At 42.5% G+C, this 14,831-nt stretch overlaps 3 protein-coding genes across 3 annotated transcripts in view; 2 read left to right on the top strand and 1 right to left on the bottom strand.

The window, feature by feature from the left end:
- The first annotated feature begins 182 nt into the window (after positions 1 to 182).
- sip1 (septin interacting protein 1) lies at positions 183 to 3,504 on the top strand. The gene is made up of 3 exons (XM_017157326.3): positions 183 to 358; positions 418 to 2,663; positions 3,058 to 3,504. Exons 1-3 carry the CDS (start codon positions 250 to 252, stop codon positions 3,187 to 3,189), a joined length of 2,487 nt encoding a protein of 828 aa, XP_017012815.2. The 5' UTR covers positions 183 to 249; the 3' UTR covers positions 3,190 to 3,504.
- Positions 3,505 to 3,903: 399 nt separating this feature from the next.
- LOC108067944 (neuroguidin) overlaps positions 3,904 to 14,831 on the top strand; it is a 41,331-nt gene continuing 30,403 nt past the window's right edge. The window contains exon 1 of the mRNA XM_017157238.3: positions 3,904 to 4,471. Within this exon, the coding sequence (XP_017012727.2) occupies positions 4,463 to 4,471 (9 nt within the window). The 5' untranslated portion in view covers positions 3,904 to 4,462. The remainder of the gene's footprint in view (positions 4,472 to 14,831) is intronic.
- LOC108067898 (uncharacterized) lies at positions 6,747 to 8,594 on the bottom strand. The gene has a single exon (XM_017157172.3). It carries the CDS (start codon positions 8,461 to 8,463, stop codon positions 7,111 to 7,113), a length of 1,353 nt encoding a protein of 450 aa, XP_017012661.2. The 5' UTR covers positions 8,464 to 8,594; the 3' UTR covers positions 6,747 to 7,110.

Genomic DNA, 14,831 nt, shown 5'->3' with positions numbered 1-14,831 from the left:
TTCTCTCTTGTTATAAAAATCTTAGTCCTCTTTCGAATTTTTCGCGGCTATTAGAGAGACCAGCTCCCCACAATTGAATTACTTTTCGGTATTTATTCGGTATTTTCTGTTCCCTCTTGGCAATCGATAGTTGTAAGCGATAGCTGGCGTGCAAGTGAAGTATCCCCAAGTCCCATCTCTATTATCAATTGTGTGTTTTGTTTACAGAAATTTCGAAAACCCTTTCGTGCAGATTTACGTGCTATTAGAATGTCGGACAACGAGTACGAGCGGTTCGAGATAACGGACTACGACCTGGACAATGAGTTCAACATGAACCGGCCCCGTGGGCGGCAGAGCAGGCACCAGCAGATCTACGGTGAGCAGGGGAGTCCTCTAATCCTGGCCAGCAATTAAATGGAAATCCCTTTTCCGCAGGCATTTGGGCGGACGATAGCGAGGAGGAGAGCGGTGGCGAGGGCGGGGGCACGCGGAGGGGGCGGTCCGCCCGGAAGCCCAAGGATTACACCATGCCGGTCAGCTTTGTGGCCGGCGGAATTCAGCAGGCGGGCAAAAAGAAGAAAAAGGAGAAGGTTGAAGGAGGATCTGATCAGGATCAGGAACAGAGCGACGATTCCGCTGTCAGCGGACGTCCCGCCTTCGGTCAGAGCGATCCGGAGAGCTCCAACAGCTCCGCGGAGGAGGAAAGACCCTCTTTGAGTCGAAAACCCGCAAGTGCACCCTTCCAACATCGCTCCCACATCGCCAGCGAGCGGAATGTGGGCGCCTGGGAGCAGCATACGCGTGGCATCGGCGCCAAACTGCTCCTCCAGATGGGCTACGAACCGGGAAAAGGCCTAGGCAAGGATCTGCAGGGCATTTCGCAGCCAGTACAGGCCCATGTGCGCAAGGGCAGAGGAGCCATCGGTGCCTATGGACCCGAAACTGCCGCCAGCATTGGCGGGAAACCCACCAAGAGCATCAAAGTGGACGAAGATGTGCGCGAGGCGAAGGAGTTCAAGGATCAGCTGAACAAGTGGCGCAAGGGAGGAGTTGATCCCGCCGAGGGAAAACAGGGCAAGCGGTATTACTACAAGTCCGTCGAGGAGGTGATCGCCAAGGGGCACTCTTCGAGTCACCTGCTATCGGAAAAGCTGAGCAAGAAACTAGGCAATGTGCCCGTGATTGACATGACGGGGCCGGAAAAGCGAGTCCTCAGTGGCTATCACGCCTTGGGACAGGCTAAAATTACCCCGGAGGAGACGCTCTACGATACGGAAGCCACTGAAAAGGGAGCCGCACCAGTCTGCGTCTTTGCCATGCCCGAACTGACGCACAATCTGCAGCTCTTAGTCAGCCAATGCGAGCAGCAGATAATTTCTATTGACAACCAAGAGCGCGAGTGCTCCAACCAACAGGCCGCGCTGGAAAGCGAGCACCGAAAGCTGGAGGAGATTGTCCAACTGGAGAGGAATCACATTCGTACGCTAGAGGAATCCCTGGATCGAGTGGAGCGGCTGAGCGAGAATCCCGACTTGAGTTTGCCTCAGGCAGAGCGTCTCTTTCGGGAGCTCCTGGAAGACTACTCGGCCGAGTTTCAGGAGTTTGGCCTGGCGGATCTGGCGGCGGGCGTGATAGCACCGCTACTCAAAAGGGAACTGGTGCATTGGCAACCGCTGGAGCAGCCCACGGAGCCACTGCAGCTGGTTAAGAAGTGGCGGGCGATGCTGCAGCAGGGAGAACCGGCGGAGCAGCAGCCGCGCAATGTCTTTGATCCCTACTCCTCACTCATTTGGGCGGGGGTGATGCCCTCTTTTCGGGCGAGTGTTGCCGCCTGGCAATCCAAGGAGCATCCACCGATGGCCGCTCTGCTCGACGCCTGGGCTCCCTTGCTGCCCAGTTGGGTTTTGGATTCTGTCCTGGAGCAACTAGTGCTCCCTAGACTGATAGCTGGCGTTCAGGAGTGGGATCCTCTCACCGACACCGTGCCCATCGACAGTTGGGTGCTGCCATGGCACGGCATACTGGGCACTAAGCTGGAGGAGGCCGTCTACCCGCAGATCCGCAGCAAACTGGGCGTGGCTCTGCGCGCCTGGTCGCCGCAGGATCGCTCGGCCAGGGCCATGCTGACGCCCTGGCAACAGGCCTTTCCCGCGGAGGAGATGCAGGAGTTCCTGCAGCGGCACATTGTTCCGAAGCTACAGGCCACACTGGCTGAGTTTGTAATTAATCCACTGCACCAGGATCTGGAGCTGTGGCAGCAGGTTTGGGAGTGGAACGAGCTCATCGACCCGATGTATATGGCTCAGCTGCTGGACAGGCACTTCTTCCCGCGCTGGATGCAGGTGCTCGTCGTCTGGCTGAATCAGAGTCCAGATTACGCGGAAATATCGCGTTGGTACACTGGCTGGAAGGGGATGTTTAGCGAGGCACTTCTCCGCGAGCCGAGCGTCAAGGAGCATCTGCGTCGGGCGCTGGAAATGATGCATAGGGCCAGTGACGCCCTGCTGCAGCCCACAGTTGCGGCCACGCCCCCGCCGCCAGTTCCACCGGCTCCTGTGATCATGATGGACCTGATTCATCCGCCCGCCCAGTTGGAGTTCAAGGAGCTCGTGTCGCAGCAATGCGCCGATTTGGGCATAATCTTTGCTCCTCTTCCTGGGAGAAGGGAGTTGGGCAAACAGGTATGTAATTTTTGTTTCTGATTTGTTTAATTCGATTCTACGTGAAACAAATTGAATGCTTTTCTAATTAATTTCGAATTTAATGAATGAATGAATATTTTTTATGATTTTTTTTAATGTGCCAGCATTTTTTTGGACTTCCTTTTGAGAACAAAAAGTAAAACATTTTATAAATAAAATTCAGGCAGATTAAAATAAATTTTCGTTTGAATTATTTCGGAATTCATGCCATTAAACTCAAAATTTAATTTCATTCATTCTATTAAACTCAAAATTCTAATTACTTCATTCATATAAATCAAAAAAATTCAAAATAATTCATTGAATCAATTGTAATATTAGTTTTTTAAAACTTATTTATTTCTATAATAATTTTATTTCTTTATTTTCACAGATTTATCGCGTGGGCAAGCTCTTTTGCTACATCGATCGACACGTCTGCATGGTCAGCGATGGAGGCTTCAGCAACTGGCAGCCGATGGCACTGAATCACCTCATAGAACGCTCACAAACTGGAATACTCTAAATAGATTATTACGAAAATGTAGGCTGCTGATCTAATAGAAAATGGTTACGACTTTTCTAAAAATGTAATCACTGGAAAATATAAGCTGATTTTATTCCCGAACAAAAACGGAAACTAATTTGGGCCTGCCGAAGTTTTAATAATCTTACAGATTTCACGAATAGAAGCGAGACATATGAAATATTTATAAACGAAATTGTAATCACCAAAATCTACATAGAATTCCCAGGGTAAATGGGAGATCATCCCAGATTATCTTTAACCCTTTGAACAAGATAAAGCTATAGACTTGTAGCTTGAGTAGTTCAGAAGTTTCAAACTAAACTAGCAAGTTTTTCCAAAAGTGGTTTTTTACTTCTGAGATCCTAAAGCAATGTTTTACAAAATATAATTTTAAATTTTAAAAATCGTAAAACAAGAGTTTCTTATATGAAAGAATTTAAATTAATCTATGTATCTAAAATACAGATTTTATCTTATGACGTATTCAATTCAATTTCTAACGGAAATGTTTTTTAACCTAACATTTATGTTAAATGGAGAGCGAGCGGTAACAGAGAGAGAGTGCAGGTTTCGACGCTAATTATCGATATCATACAATTTTTACAGCGATAGTTTGAAAATATCGATGTTTTTCCAAACATCGGGGAAATTGGGATTTTCCGGTATTTATATACTGCCAAAAATACCACACCCAATTTTAGGACCTTTTCTTCCAAATCAGCTGAATTTGTTTCGGGGAAATTGGGAAATTCAGAAATTTCTAACATCGCGAACGGTTCGGGCGGCGCACGGAAAACGGCAACGAATACAAATACTCAGCTGAATGCAAGGCGTGAATGGCCAACTGAAACTCGCGCAATGCAATAATTACCGCGATAATTCCAAAAGACAAGTACTAATTTCGCGACAATCACAGCAAACAAATTGAAACCGCGTGTCTTTCGTTTTGCTTCTCCCGCTCTTTTCGTTGCACTGCTGCTCTCCTGCCCTCCCACACTATTCGCCCAATGCAGTTTTGAGTGTGTGTGCGTGTGTTTCCTTTAAATTCAATGAATTCTCGACTGGCAGTGCAATTAAAGCGCAACTAAAACAAAAGTGAATCTACCACGTGCGCCGCTCTCTCGCGTCTTTAAGTTCAGTTGTTGTAGCTGCCTTCGATTTGTTTTGCTGGCGTCTCGCTCTAACTCAATTTACCGTTGCCCAGCCGCAGAGCAACCGGCATTTTGATTACTAACTAATTTGGATTAGGACTAATTACAAGGAGATCAAAATGGTGCAGGTCAGTAATTCTTCCGAATTGTGGTATTAAACGTCTTAAAAAAAAAAATTGATACTAAGTTTTTCATACTGTGATTTTTAACCAAAGTATCGGTCTTAGTTTTTATTTATTTTTAAGCTTTTTTCCAATCTTTCGTTACACATTTTATCTACAGTAGTACTTTTGGTTCTACAGACGTTTTCGGAACTAAATATAAACACTAAAAAAAAGTTTTTAAAGTGTTTTTATATAAAGAAAGAGTTAAATACATAAAAATGGTATTTAAAACGGATTTTCTATTCTCCAAATTTCAAATCTCCAAACGATTTCAGTTTTAATATACATAATCTTTTCAAAATTTCAATAAAATTAGCTACTTAAGACCATTGAAAAACTCAGACTCGCATAACCACTAGTCTAATTTTCAAAAAATGTCGAGTCCTATGTTCCTTATACAATATATTGTATAATATTCCACCCTGTCACTGACCTTTTGACGCCATCCATGCACACAACCCCCATAATCCCCGAACGGGACACCAGAAATGAAAATGCACTTTTTAGCGACCATCCCGAGTCGATTCGCGCCTCACCACCCAACTAAAGCCAACCATAACCCACCCAAAAATCCAACACAACCCCCACTTCACCCCTAGTTGCACTCTTCGGGGCGGAAATCAACCACCAAATCGGACAAGTCCAAAAAAATATGCTTCTGATATAGAAAACGGTCGAGCCTCTAGAGTTATAGGAAAATACGGCCATTAGATATCGACGGAACCCGCCTGTACAGGTCGCCTCCGAACATAAACCACATAAAACGGCGCTTTTAGTCAATTTTCGTTCCAACAAGGCAGTCAAACTAGAACTTAAATATGATCGAATCATTTGGGGTAGCTGCGTTGACACCCTATTTTTAAAGTAAAAAAATTTTACAAATCAAAGAAACAATTTTTTTTAATAAATAGTATAGAAATTAATGTTTTGGAAAAGTTTTTAAACTTTATATTTAGCTCCTTGGTAACACTCTTATTTTGTAAAAAAAATTTTACAAATAAAAAAAATTTGTTTAATAAGTTGAAATTAATTTTTGGAAAAGCTTTTAAACTTTATATTTTAAAAATATTTAGGTAGCCTTATTAAATTTCTTCTTCACATTTCGATATCCTCTTCTTGCTACCCTGTAATCAGGCCTATCTGAAGAGAGTTAGTCACCTGCCGCCGTTTCCCCGCGCCAAATGAGTGAAGTTCCACTTTTCGATTTGAAATGCGTTTTGCGCCTGCCCCGGCCAACTGTCCACCCTGGTCCACCCCACAACCGCCTCCATCCACATGGTCGTCAAAGCGCTTTTTACCCATTACCCATTTGCATTTCCTCGCAGGTCCTCGGTCCTCGGTCCTTGCATGGATGGGGTGGCAATGGGTAGGTAGTACTGGCCGGTTTCACTGCGTTTTGCACTGGACTTTGGCCTGCGTTCAATAGCCAAAGCGAACGAACATTTCTGACGTTTGACCGAACTTTGTTGTTGTTCCAGTTGCTGCAGATGCGAATGCATATGCAGCTGTAGCTGAATCATCATCGGCCTCCTCCGCTCCTGTGGCTAATGGTAAACTGCCGGGGAGGAGGTAATAGGCACATTTGTGCCCCAATCCCCGCCATCGCCCCCCTTTATCCCCTTAGCCCCATATAGCCCATGCAAGCTAGTCTCTTATTTTGTAACTCCGTGCGCCAACGAATGTCAAAAGCACAAAAATTTCAACGAGGATAACAGACACGGACGCATGCTAATCAGGACAATTAAGTTAAAAGCAGTATGGATGCATATGCTCGGGAGTGTCCTGCGGAGATTTAAACTCAAGTTTGGCCAGCATTAACCATTGGAAAATGATGGTGATGTAATAACTGGCTAAAAAATCGAGCTTCTCAGACAATTAAAGTCTATCCTAAGGCCCATTTTTTTTTAAAGAAACCAAAATAGACAGTAGCGTAGCCAGGATTTGGTTTTACACGTGGGTTTTGCGGAAATGCATTCAGCGATAAGTGATGGAATATTTTATTAAAATTTATTTGGCTAATAATGTCTCTCTGAAATAATTCGCCATTCGAAATTAGGTTGCTACCATTTTACTTAAAGTAAAAATATTAAGAGCTGACTAAAGTTAAATACATTGAAGATTCTGAAAATATAATTAACCCTATATAAATAGCAAATACTTAGATAGTTGTTTTTCGATGAAGCCACATGGTCAAGAATTGAAAATATAAAAAAATTTAAATAAACAAACCAAAAACGGAATAGACAAATTTATTAATAACTTAAAGAATGATTTGGTAACAAGCAAACGTGAATAAATTTTTATAAATTAAAAGAAACTATTTTATAACTTTTGTTTTCACCGTGTTGTCAATTTATGATTCTCGTTCACGAGCTTTCTTGTTTTGAAGCTGGTTAGAAGCCTTCGCCTCACATTTCCTTGTGAAACACTTTGTCTGCCACACTCAAACGTTGCCACCCATCGACCACCCAACTTATCCTGGCAAATGGAAAACTCTGGTTTGCCTCTCGTACTCTTCGATTCGATTGCACCGTAGATACCTTATTTCTGTACTGAACTGGACTTCTTCAACAGTTTGTGTAGATGTGCAGGCTCTACTTAATCTATTGATCGCGGAGGCTGCGCTCGGAGTTTGAGAAGCTGAGATTTTTGTATAAGGTAGTCACGGAAACTTTGGGGGAGGAATAAGGTTCTTGGCTGCCTGAGGACCGGGTGCGAATCACCTCTGTTTGGTTAGGAGTTAACTGGAGTCGCCTGTTCAGGCAGTTCCAGGTGGAAGGTCGATTGAGAAAGTTTGATACGGTGCTATCGCCACTCTCTTCGTAGCGTCGTTCCCTCTCCTCCTGGTAAAAGTTCATATTACTTCTATTGGAACTGTCATTTCTTGGAAATAAAATATAGTCATTGTCCGAAGTAGCGATTCCCAAATCAATGCCACCGTCTGAAAATCTAGACGAAATCCGCGGCTGCAGCATTCGAGAAACCTGGTGCGATGTTTCCTGAAAATCTTTCAAAACCTGCTGATAGCTAGCGTATTTAATTCTTAACCATCGCATCAGCCACCAAAGTTCCGGCCAAGGGATCAGTAGGGATATGCAGATCCATCCAAAGGTCCTGTCATCCGAGGCGCTGAGGATTAGCCAGTAGGAGGTAATCCTCAAGAAGCGATGGTGCAAGCGGCGCAGGAGAGAGCGACGCCAAAGATAATAGAACCGCTGGCAGGCGGACTGGAGCAACCAGGCACCAAACACCAGAGACAGGGTCATCACAGTAGGACGTTCCTGAAGCACCTCCTTGAAATTCTCCTTGAGGGTTCTTAGTTCGAGGGATCGTTCGCTGTTCGATGAAACTAGGGTAATTCCAACCACTGCCACGCCCGCTAAATGAGCACCCACGGTTGCCGCCGAGCAGTAGAAGCCCAGCAGGGAGTCCGCCAGATGCGGACAGCTCAGCCACAAGACGAGGGCAAAGGTAAACTGCGCCATCCTCTCCAAATCGCAACTGATCTCCTCAAGCGTCAGAACAAACGGCTCGTTGGTGTAGATCCCATAACAGACGTGCTCATGGGCAGTCATTGGAATAATTCGTTGCTCCGCTGCTGAAGATCCCAATGGCTTTCCCTCGTAGCACTCGTTGAGCAGTCGATGTGCCTGAAAGATTTCCCGTATTGTGGCTCCCTTATACTGACTGTAATCCCCGCCAGCGGCTATTTGCAAACGCAGGCGGTTGCTTTGGAAGACATTCCACCAGGTCAGAGGTGTGGGTCGCTGGCAAAAGACCTGCACTTGGTTGTGCATGTACAGCATGTTGAGCAGCATCTGTCCGTCTTGGATGTGCGGCTCACCAGGACGCAGATATGTCGCCAGATGCTCGTGAAACCCATCATTCCAGCTGGCGATCGAGGGAGATGGGGTGAGCAGTCCGATTAAAACGAAGAATAGAAGTAGCGTCCACATGGTCCACTGGTTAGGCAGTGTTTTTATTTTATAGATTTTCAGATTTTTAGATTTTTTCTATTTGGATATAGAAAAGGAATAGATTTCTAGTTGAACATAGTCGTTCACTTTTTATGTCAGTTTCGCAAGACTGTTTAACTATTTTCGTTCATTTGAAAGATATGTTTAAAAGATTAATAATAACTTTGTTACTATTTCTAATAACCAATATTGTGGGTCTTGCGGGTTGATCTGATGGGTTTTTTAGATCCCAATAAAATTAATCCAGTTATTATTAATCTTTTAAACATATCTTTCAAATGAACGAAAATAGTGGAATAAAATTGTGATCTAAAAAACCCATCAGATCAACCCGCAGGAAAGATGTTTAAGTTATTTTTTATACCTACTGTATTATAGTCTTCCACTTTTATTATGCCAGTTTCGTCAGATTGTCTCACGACTATCATTCATGTGAATAATTAAAGGACTATAAAAATATTCCTAATAAGTTATTAGTATTATCAACCATTTTCGGTATAGTGGGTTGATCTGATGGGTTTTTATTTTTTTTGTAATTTGGTAAAAAGACCTCTTCGATAGCGTTTTAACCAGGATATTCATCCAACGTTCAGGCTAAAATGTATTGCAAAGAATCTTCAAGATACTGAAATGCCATAGTGTGAAGTAAACGAAGATGGGGAATATTTGCCTATGAAAATATCTTTTGGCACTCTAAGCTTCCTCTTTTTTTCAGAAAATTCGAATCCTTTGTGCCCCATTTTCCTTCAATTTTTCGCTGGCATTCCTTTCATACGTCGTTCGTTCCATTTCTGTGTGACTTTTTCCATCTAGAAATGTTGCGTATGGGCTGATGACTGACTTCGGACCACGAGTACTAACTACTACGAAAGGGACATGGACATGGAGTAAAAAAAACGGGCTACTACGAGTGTGTACTACCACCAAAACCCCTTTTTTTCGCCAAAAGTCAGGGGCAACAAAGAAGGAGGAACAAAATAAAACTCGGCGTTCGTTCTATCAAAGTGGAAGTCGCGGCCTGCAAAGAATATAAAAGCAAACAGAGCTCCGGTAAAAAAATACCGAGGAAAGTCTAGAAAAAAGCTAGGAAAAGCCGGGAAAGGAAACTAGGGAAAAGCAGAAATCCCCGCACAAAGTGGCAAACGGGAAATAACAACAAACGCAGAAAGCAAGAGCAACTGAGATGGCAAATACACACAGAGGAGAGCAGCATGCTTTTTTGCATTATGGCCAAAAATCGAACTGGAATTTCTGCAATTTTTTTTAGTCCCGTTGCTTTTGGCCAGCTCTGCTGTGTGGCTATCATTGCGTTCGTTTGGAACGCATCGGGTGATTTTTTTTTGGGTGGTAGGTTTGGGGAAAGGAGACTGCCGGTGGCCTCATGCATTTTCCGTGTTTCGTATTGTGCGCAAAATAAATTGGTAAACAAGCGAGCAGGCCAGAAAGAGATGGGCTCAGAGAGAGAGAGAGAAAGAAAGAGAGAGAGAGGGGGGGAATGTCCTGGTCAATGGCAATACATACACGACATCCGGATCGTACATAGTCCCCAAGTGCAGTTGTGTGCAGGTCCTCGTTTTCCTCCCGTTTTCCCGACTGCATTTCAGTGTGTGTGCGTGTATGCTGGCTCACCCACTCCCACCCATTCGCTCTCTCTTTCTGTCTCTCTAGTGGATTGCACTCTGTCCCTCAGCTGCCACTTCTCCCAGCCCAACCCCCCCTCCCCTTCTACGCCCCTTTTTTATATTTCTGGCCACCGAAATAGGCTGCGTCGCTGTCGCTGTTTCTGCCGCCATTTTCGCCAGCGTCGCCGTCCACGTTTCCATTCGCACCACCCCCCTCTCATATCTCCAAAATGTTCAACCTCAACCCCCGTTGCCCACGCCCCCCACTCGCGCCTTTTCCCCACGCATGTATTGCAGCCGCTGTCGTTGTTGTTTTTCTGGTCGCTGCATTGGCTGGCGCTTTTGTGCACAGTGAGCCAACAAGCTAACTGTCAAAACAGAAATACAATTCTAACTAGATTACTCCCTTGAGTTTTCAGTGTGGCTGTACATTGAAGCTTGGCCCTGCTGAAAGGTCACACTATTTATATCATTTATTTTAAATAATTCAATAAAAAGACGATAAGGAAGTGTACAACACGATATTTAAATTATTTTTGTAGTTTTAAAAAATCAAAGTTTAAGCTTCCATTAAGTTTAACTGGTGGATAAGAAAGCGACCCTAAATCTAATGGAATAGACCAAAAAAATTTAAAATTTATATTTTCGAGAAGTTTGTTTTAAAATTTGGGCCCTCATTATACCCTTGTAGAGGGTATTATAATTTCAGTCAGATGTTTGCAACGCAGTGAAGGAGACGTTTCCGACCACATAAAGTATATATATTCTTGATCAGCACCAATAGCCGAGTCTATCCAGCCATGTCCGTCTGTCCGTCTGTCCGTCTGTCCGTCTGTCCGTCTGTCCGTCTGTCCGTCTGTCCGTTTCTATGCGAACTAGTCTCTCAGTTTTAAAGCTATCGCGATGAAACTTTCCCGAAGGTCTTCTTTCTATTGCAGGTAGTACATATGTCGGAGCCAGCCGGATCGGACCACTATATCTTAAGGCTCCCAAACAAATATAAGAAAATTCATTGTAACTTTGTAGGAAGTAGGCGTTTTGATTCTTGACTACTTAAAAACAAAATTGAAATAAATCGAAACGCTGAATCTGGAATCCCTGGAACTGCACCGAGTGAGTATTCTTTTATCTACAAGGGTATATAAGCTTCGGCTGGCCGAAGGTAGCTTCCTTTCTTGTTTTTGGTTGATTTTTATCCAAATTGTAATGTAGTTAAAGTAGGCTTTAAACTCTGAATTTTCAATGTTTTATACCTCCCTTAAATTCAACATGCATTGGAAAAAAGACCTAATTTGGTTAAAACCATATTGACAATGATGGTATATTCCTATTGTCTCAATCATTTATTTATATATTTATTTATATTTATTTATATAAAGCTAACTTACAGTTAAAACTATGAGCTAACTGGGGATTTTTAGAGCGCTAGCAACTAAGGCTTTCGGCTCGACTGAATATTTAATTAAGGGACAGTTTTCTTAGATAGTATGTGCTAAATTAGTTATACGGAGGAACGAGATAATTTTGTTGATGTTGACGTTAGTAGGGTTTGCAATGAAGTGAATGGGGTTTTCGGAGTTAAAGATATCTCTTCTGTGTTGGGATAGGACAGCTGATTATTATGTGGTTTAGGCTAATTGTCGAGTTGTTGCAGAACGGGCACGTATTTGAAAGTGACCTATCTATGTAGTGAGCATTTGTGAGCTTGGTGTGTATGATTGTCTCAATCATAAATTTTTGTTTTCATTGTAAAATAGTAAAATAATAATATCTGTCTAAGTCTTATTTATTTTTAACTAAAAAAAATTGTTTTTCTTTTTATTCTTTTATAATTTTACTGATTCCTAGTTTAGTAATAGGAAAAATTGAACAAATAATATAATTGTATTTATTTTCGTTTCTTATTTTTTTTTTTCAGGTAAGCAAATGCATTCTTCTTAACCACTGTGGCAACCCAATCAGCAGTTGCGCCATATAAAACGATTGAAACACTGCGCGACATTTCTGTTGCTGTTGCCATTGCTGCTGTTGTTGTTCTTGCTGCTGTAGCGGCTTCTGCTGTTGCTGCAGCATCCTGATGTAGTTGCTATGTGTGCCAGGCAAAAGGCCAAACGCATGTGTGGCCAGGACCCAGCTGCCTCCTCCTCGTGCCAGGGAACTCGGAGCACAGGACGACTATATAGGGAGCGAGCGAGAAGGAGAGTGAAAATCGAACAAAATACTCGGGCGAGTGAATGCAACGAGCCTATGTATAATGGCTTCCTCGGCACATGAGAGCAAAAACCAAGCCTGCCTGCCTGTGCTGGGGTGTTGGACATGTGGGTGGAGGTGGGTGGAGGTGGGCGAAGGTGGGTGTTTCACGTATGGATGGGTGGGCCTACGCATCGGTAGCTGCTGGACTGGTAGCCACCTCAACTGCCTCAAAAGCGGCAAACGCATCGAATGCGCATCGAATCGAAGCCCAACGTTGATTGTATTATATTGGCAGAGTTCAGAGCGCTCTCCCCCACTGGCCCCACCCACCTGAATCCAATCCGAATCCCAATTTCTGCCACCCACTCGCCCATAACTCTGGTTGTCCGTCAGACATCAGTTGAACGGCGTGCACTTAAATGCCAGTGGGCGAGTGTGTGTGCGTGTGTATCTATGTGATGTGCGTGGTGCCCCCTTTAGGCAGCCAACCCCCCACATGCAGCAAATTGAATAAACTCCCCAAATCAAATTTTTCTCCATTTTGCCGAGAGAAAGAACTTTGACTGACATGCAGAAGAGTGTGCAGGCGGTGCCATCTGTGTGTATCTTAGCCATTTAAAGGGTCAATGAAATGCAAAAGTCGGCAATGATTTGGGGTCCTTTTCAACTGAAGAACCAAACCTAGCGAAATGTTTTGCCCTCCGAGCTTAATTGTGTCATCTCTTATTTTGATTGCCAGATGGTTTTATTTTCAAGAAATATTGTATGTCTTTCGTTGTATAAAAGTTATGTAGATTGGTTGGACATTGTTTAAGATTACCGAATGCAATTGTCTATAAAGATACATCTTTGTCTATAAAGATACATCTTCACTTTTTACAGAAATCTGGTTTATAATTAAAGATTGAGACAGAAAGTAATCATCCAAAACCCTTCTGTTTTTGTTGAAAGTACGTGGCAACCTTTAGATGTTAATTATTTGGATGTAACGAAATCAGATAATTTAAAGCTAGGCTTATTGGCGAAAGTTCTATCTTATTGGATAATGCATAGTCGTTTATTAAGAACTAACATATTTTTGCAACAAAATTTGCAAATTTTTTCACATCTAAAAAAATGTATATTCCTGTCTGTAAACTATCAGATGTTTTTAAATAGGACTATGGTGAAATCCAAGCACTGGACTTTAAATTTCTTTTTGTTTCAAACGAAATTACATTTAAATATTTACACTTTTTTCTCAGAGTTTGGGTGTTGGGTGTCTCTGGCTGGTTTTTTGTGAGTACTTGTGTGTGTGAGTTTGTTTGCCGAGTTGGTTCAACTTGTTTGAAGGTCAAAATTCCGAGAGCATTTTACTAACTTTTCTATTCCCCGCCCTACCATGGAAAATTTAAGGCCGAAAATGTTATATGTGTATATATACATAAAATGGGTCAAAAGTTGTAACTGCATTTACACTAGTCTAGAGAAAGTGTTAGTTTAGAGATGCTTGGAGTAATGGGAATAAGGAAGTTGTTGTTTTTGACTTAGTGAATATTGTTTGGGTTTTGTTGTGGTCTTGCTCGAAGTTTAAACCATTTTTAGCCCAAATTGTTTTTGCAGTCGGCGCTCGAGAAAACTTTTCAGTTGCCTACTTTCGGGTACCTTGACCTAGTCAAGCAACTTTGTTTGTTGTCAAAAACATTATTTTTTGGATTTGTTGGTGAAAAAGCTAAGTCTGTGTGGGCCAGACGGGAAGATATACCCAAAAGTTTAAGTTCACAGTATTTATTCATTTAATGAGTAGGTTCTAGAACATCTAGTTTAATGAATATATTTTAAAATTGCGCAGGATTCATTTAATTACTGATAGAAAAATTAGTATAGACTTTGAGACTTTATTTCTAAACTTGCTTAAATTTATAAATTTTTTTTATAAAAACTTTTAGTTATAAATACATTGCTCGATAAAGCCTCAAAAATTAACTACCCATTTTAAAAATTTTAACATCCATTTCGGCACTATAAATATACTAAACCAGTCTATTAAAGGCTAGTCTTCTTTTTACTTGTTTAATTTTAATAATTGTTAAGAGGAGATGTTTATTATTTCCAGCAAATCGGGTCAACGTATAAAATTTGCCAATTTTTAATGCACATTCAGTTGTAGGAATGCCTTTATATACAAAACCGTTTGAATTGTTAGTCTACAATTACTGTTCTCATCCGGACAACTCGTGCATATTCCTCAACTTGGTTTGGCTACAAGTTCTCTCTCAAATTGTACGCATACTATGGCAACTACTTGCCGCTTGCACATTTAATGAAAGTTATGTAGAATAGCAAACTAAATTTTATGCCACCCCTCCTCACTTGACACACCCACAAACACTTGCTCACAAGGACACTGGGGACTGGCAGGATGAACGAACGTTGGCTTTTTATATTTTTTTCCTACTCTTCGTTTTCGTATTTGGCAAAGATAAAGTTTTGTAATAAAAATGTCTGCTAGCAGACCCCGAGAAAGGGGTCAGGGGGAGACATCCAGCCGGG

This window comes from Drosophila takahashii, chromosome 2L, assembly GCF_030179915.1.
Source record: "Drosophila takahashii strain IR98-3 E-12201 chromosome 2L, DtakHiC1v2, whole genome shotgun sequence".
Taxonomy (NCBI): domain Eukaryota; kingdom Metazoa; phylum Arthropoda; class Insecta; order Diptera; family Drosophilidae; genus Drosophila; species Drosophila takahashii.
The sequence above is the reverse complement of the archived record's forward strand: the minus strand, read 5'-3'. Positions and strand labels throughout refer to the sequence as shown.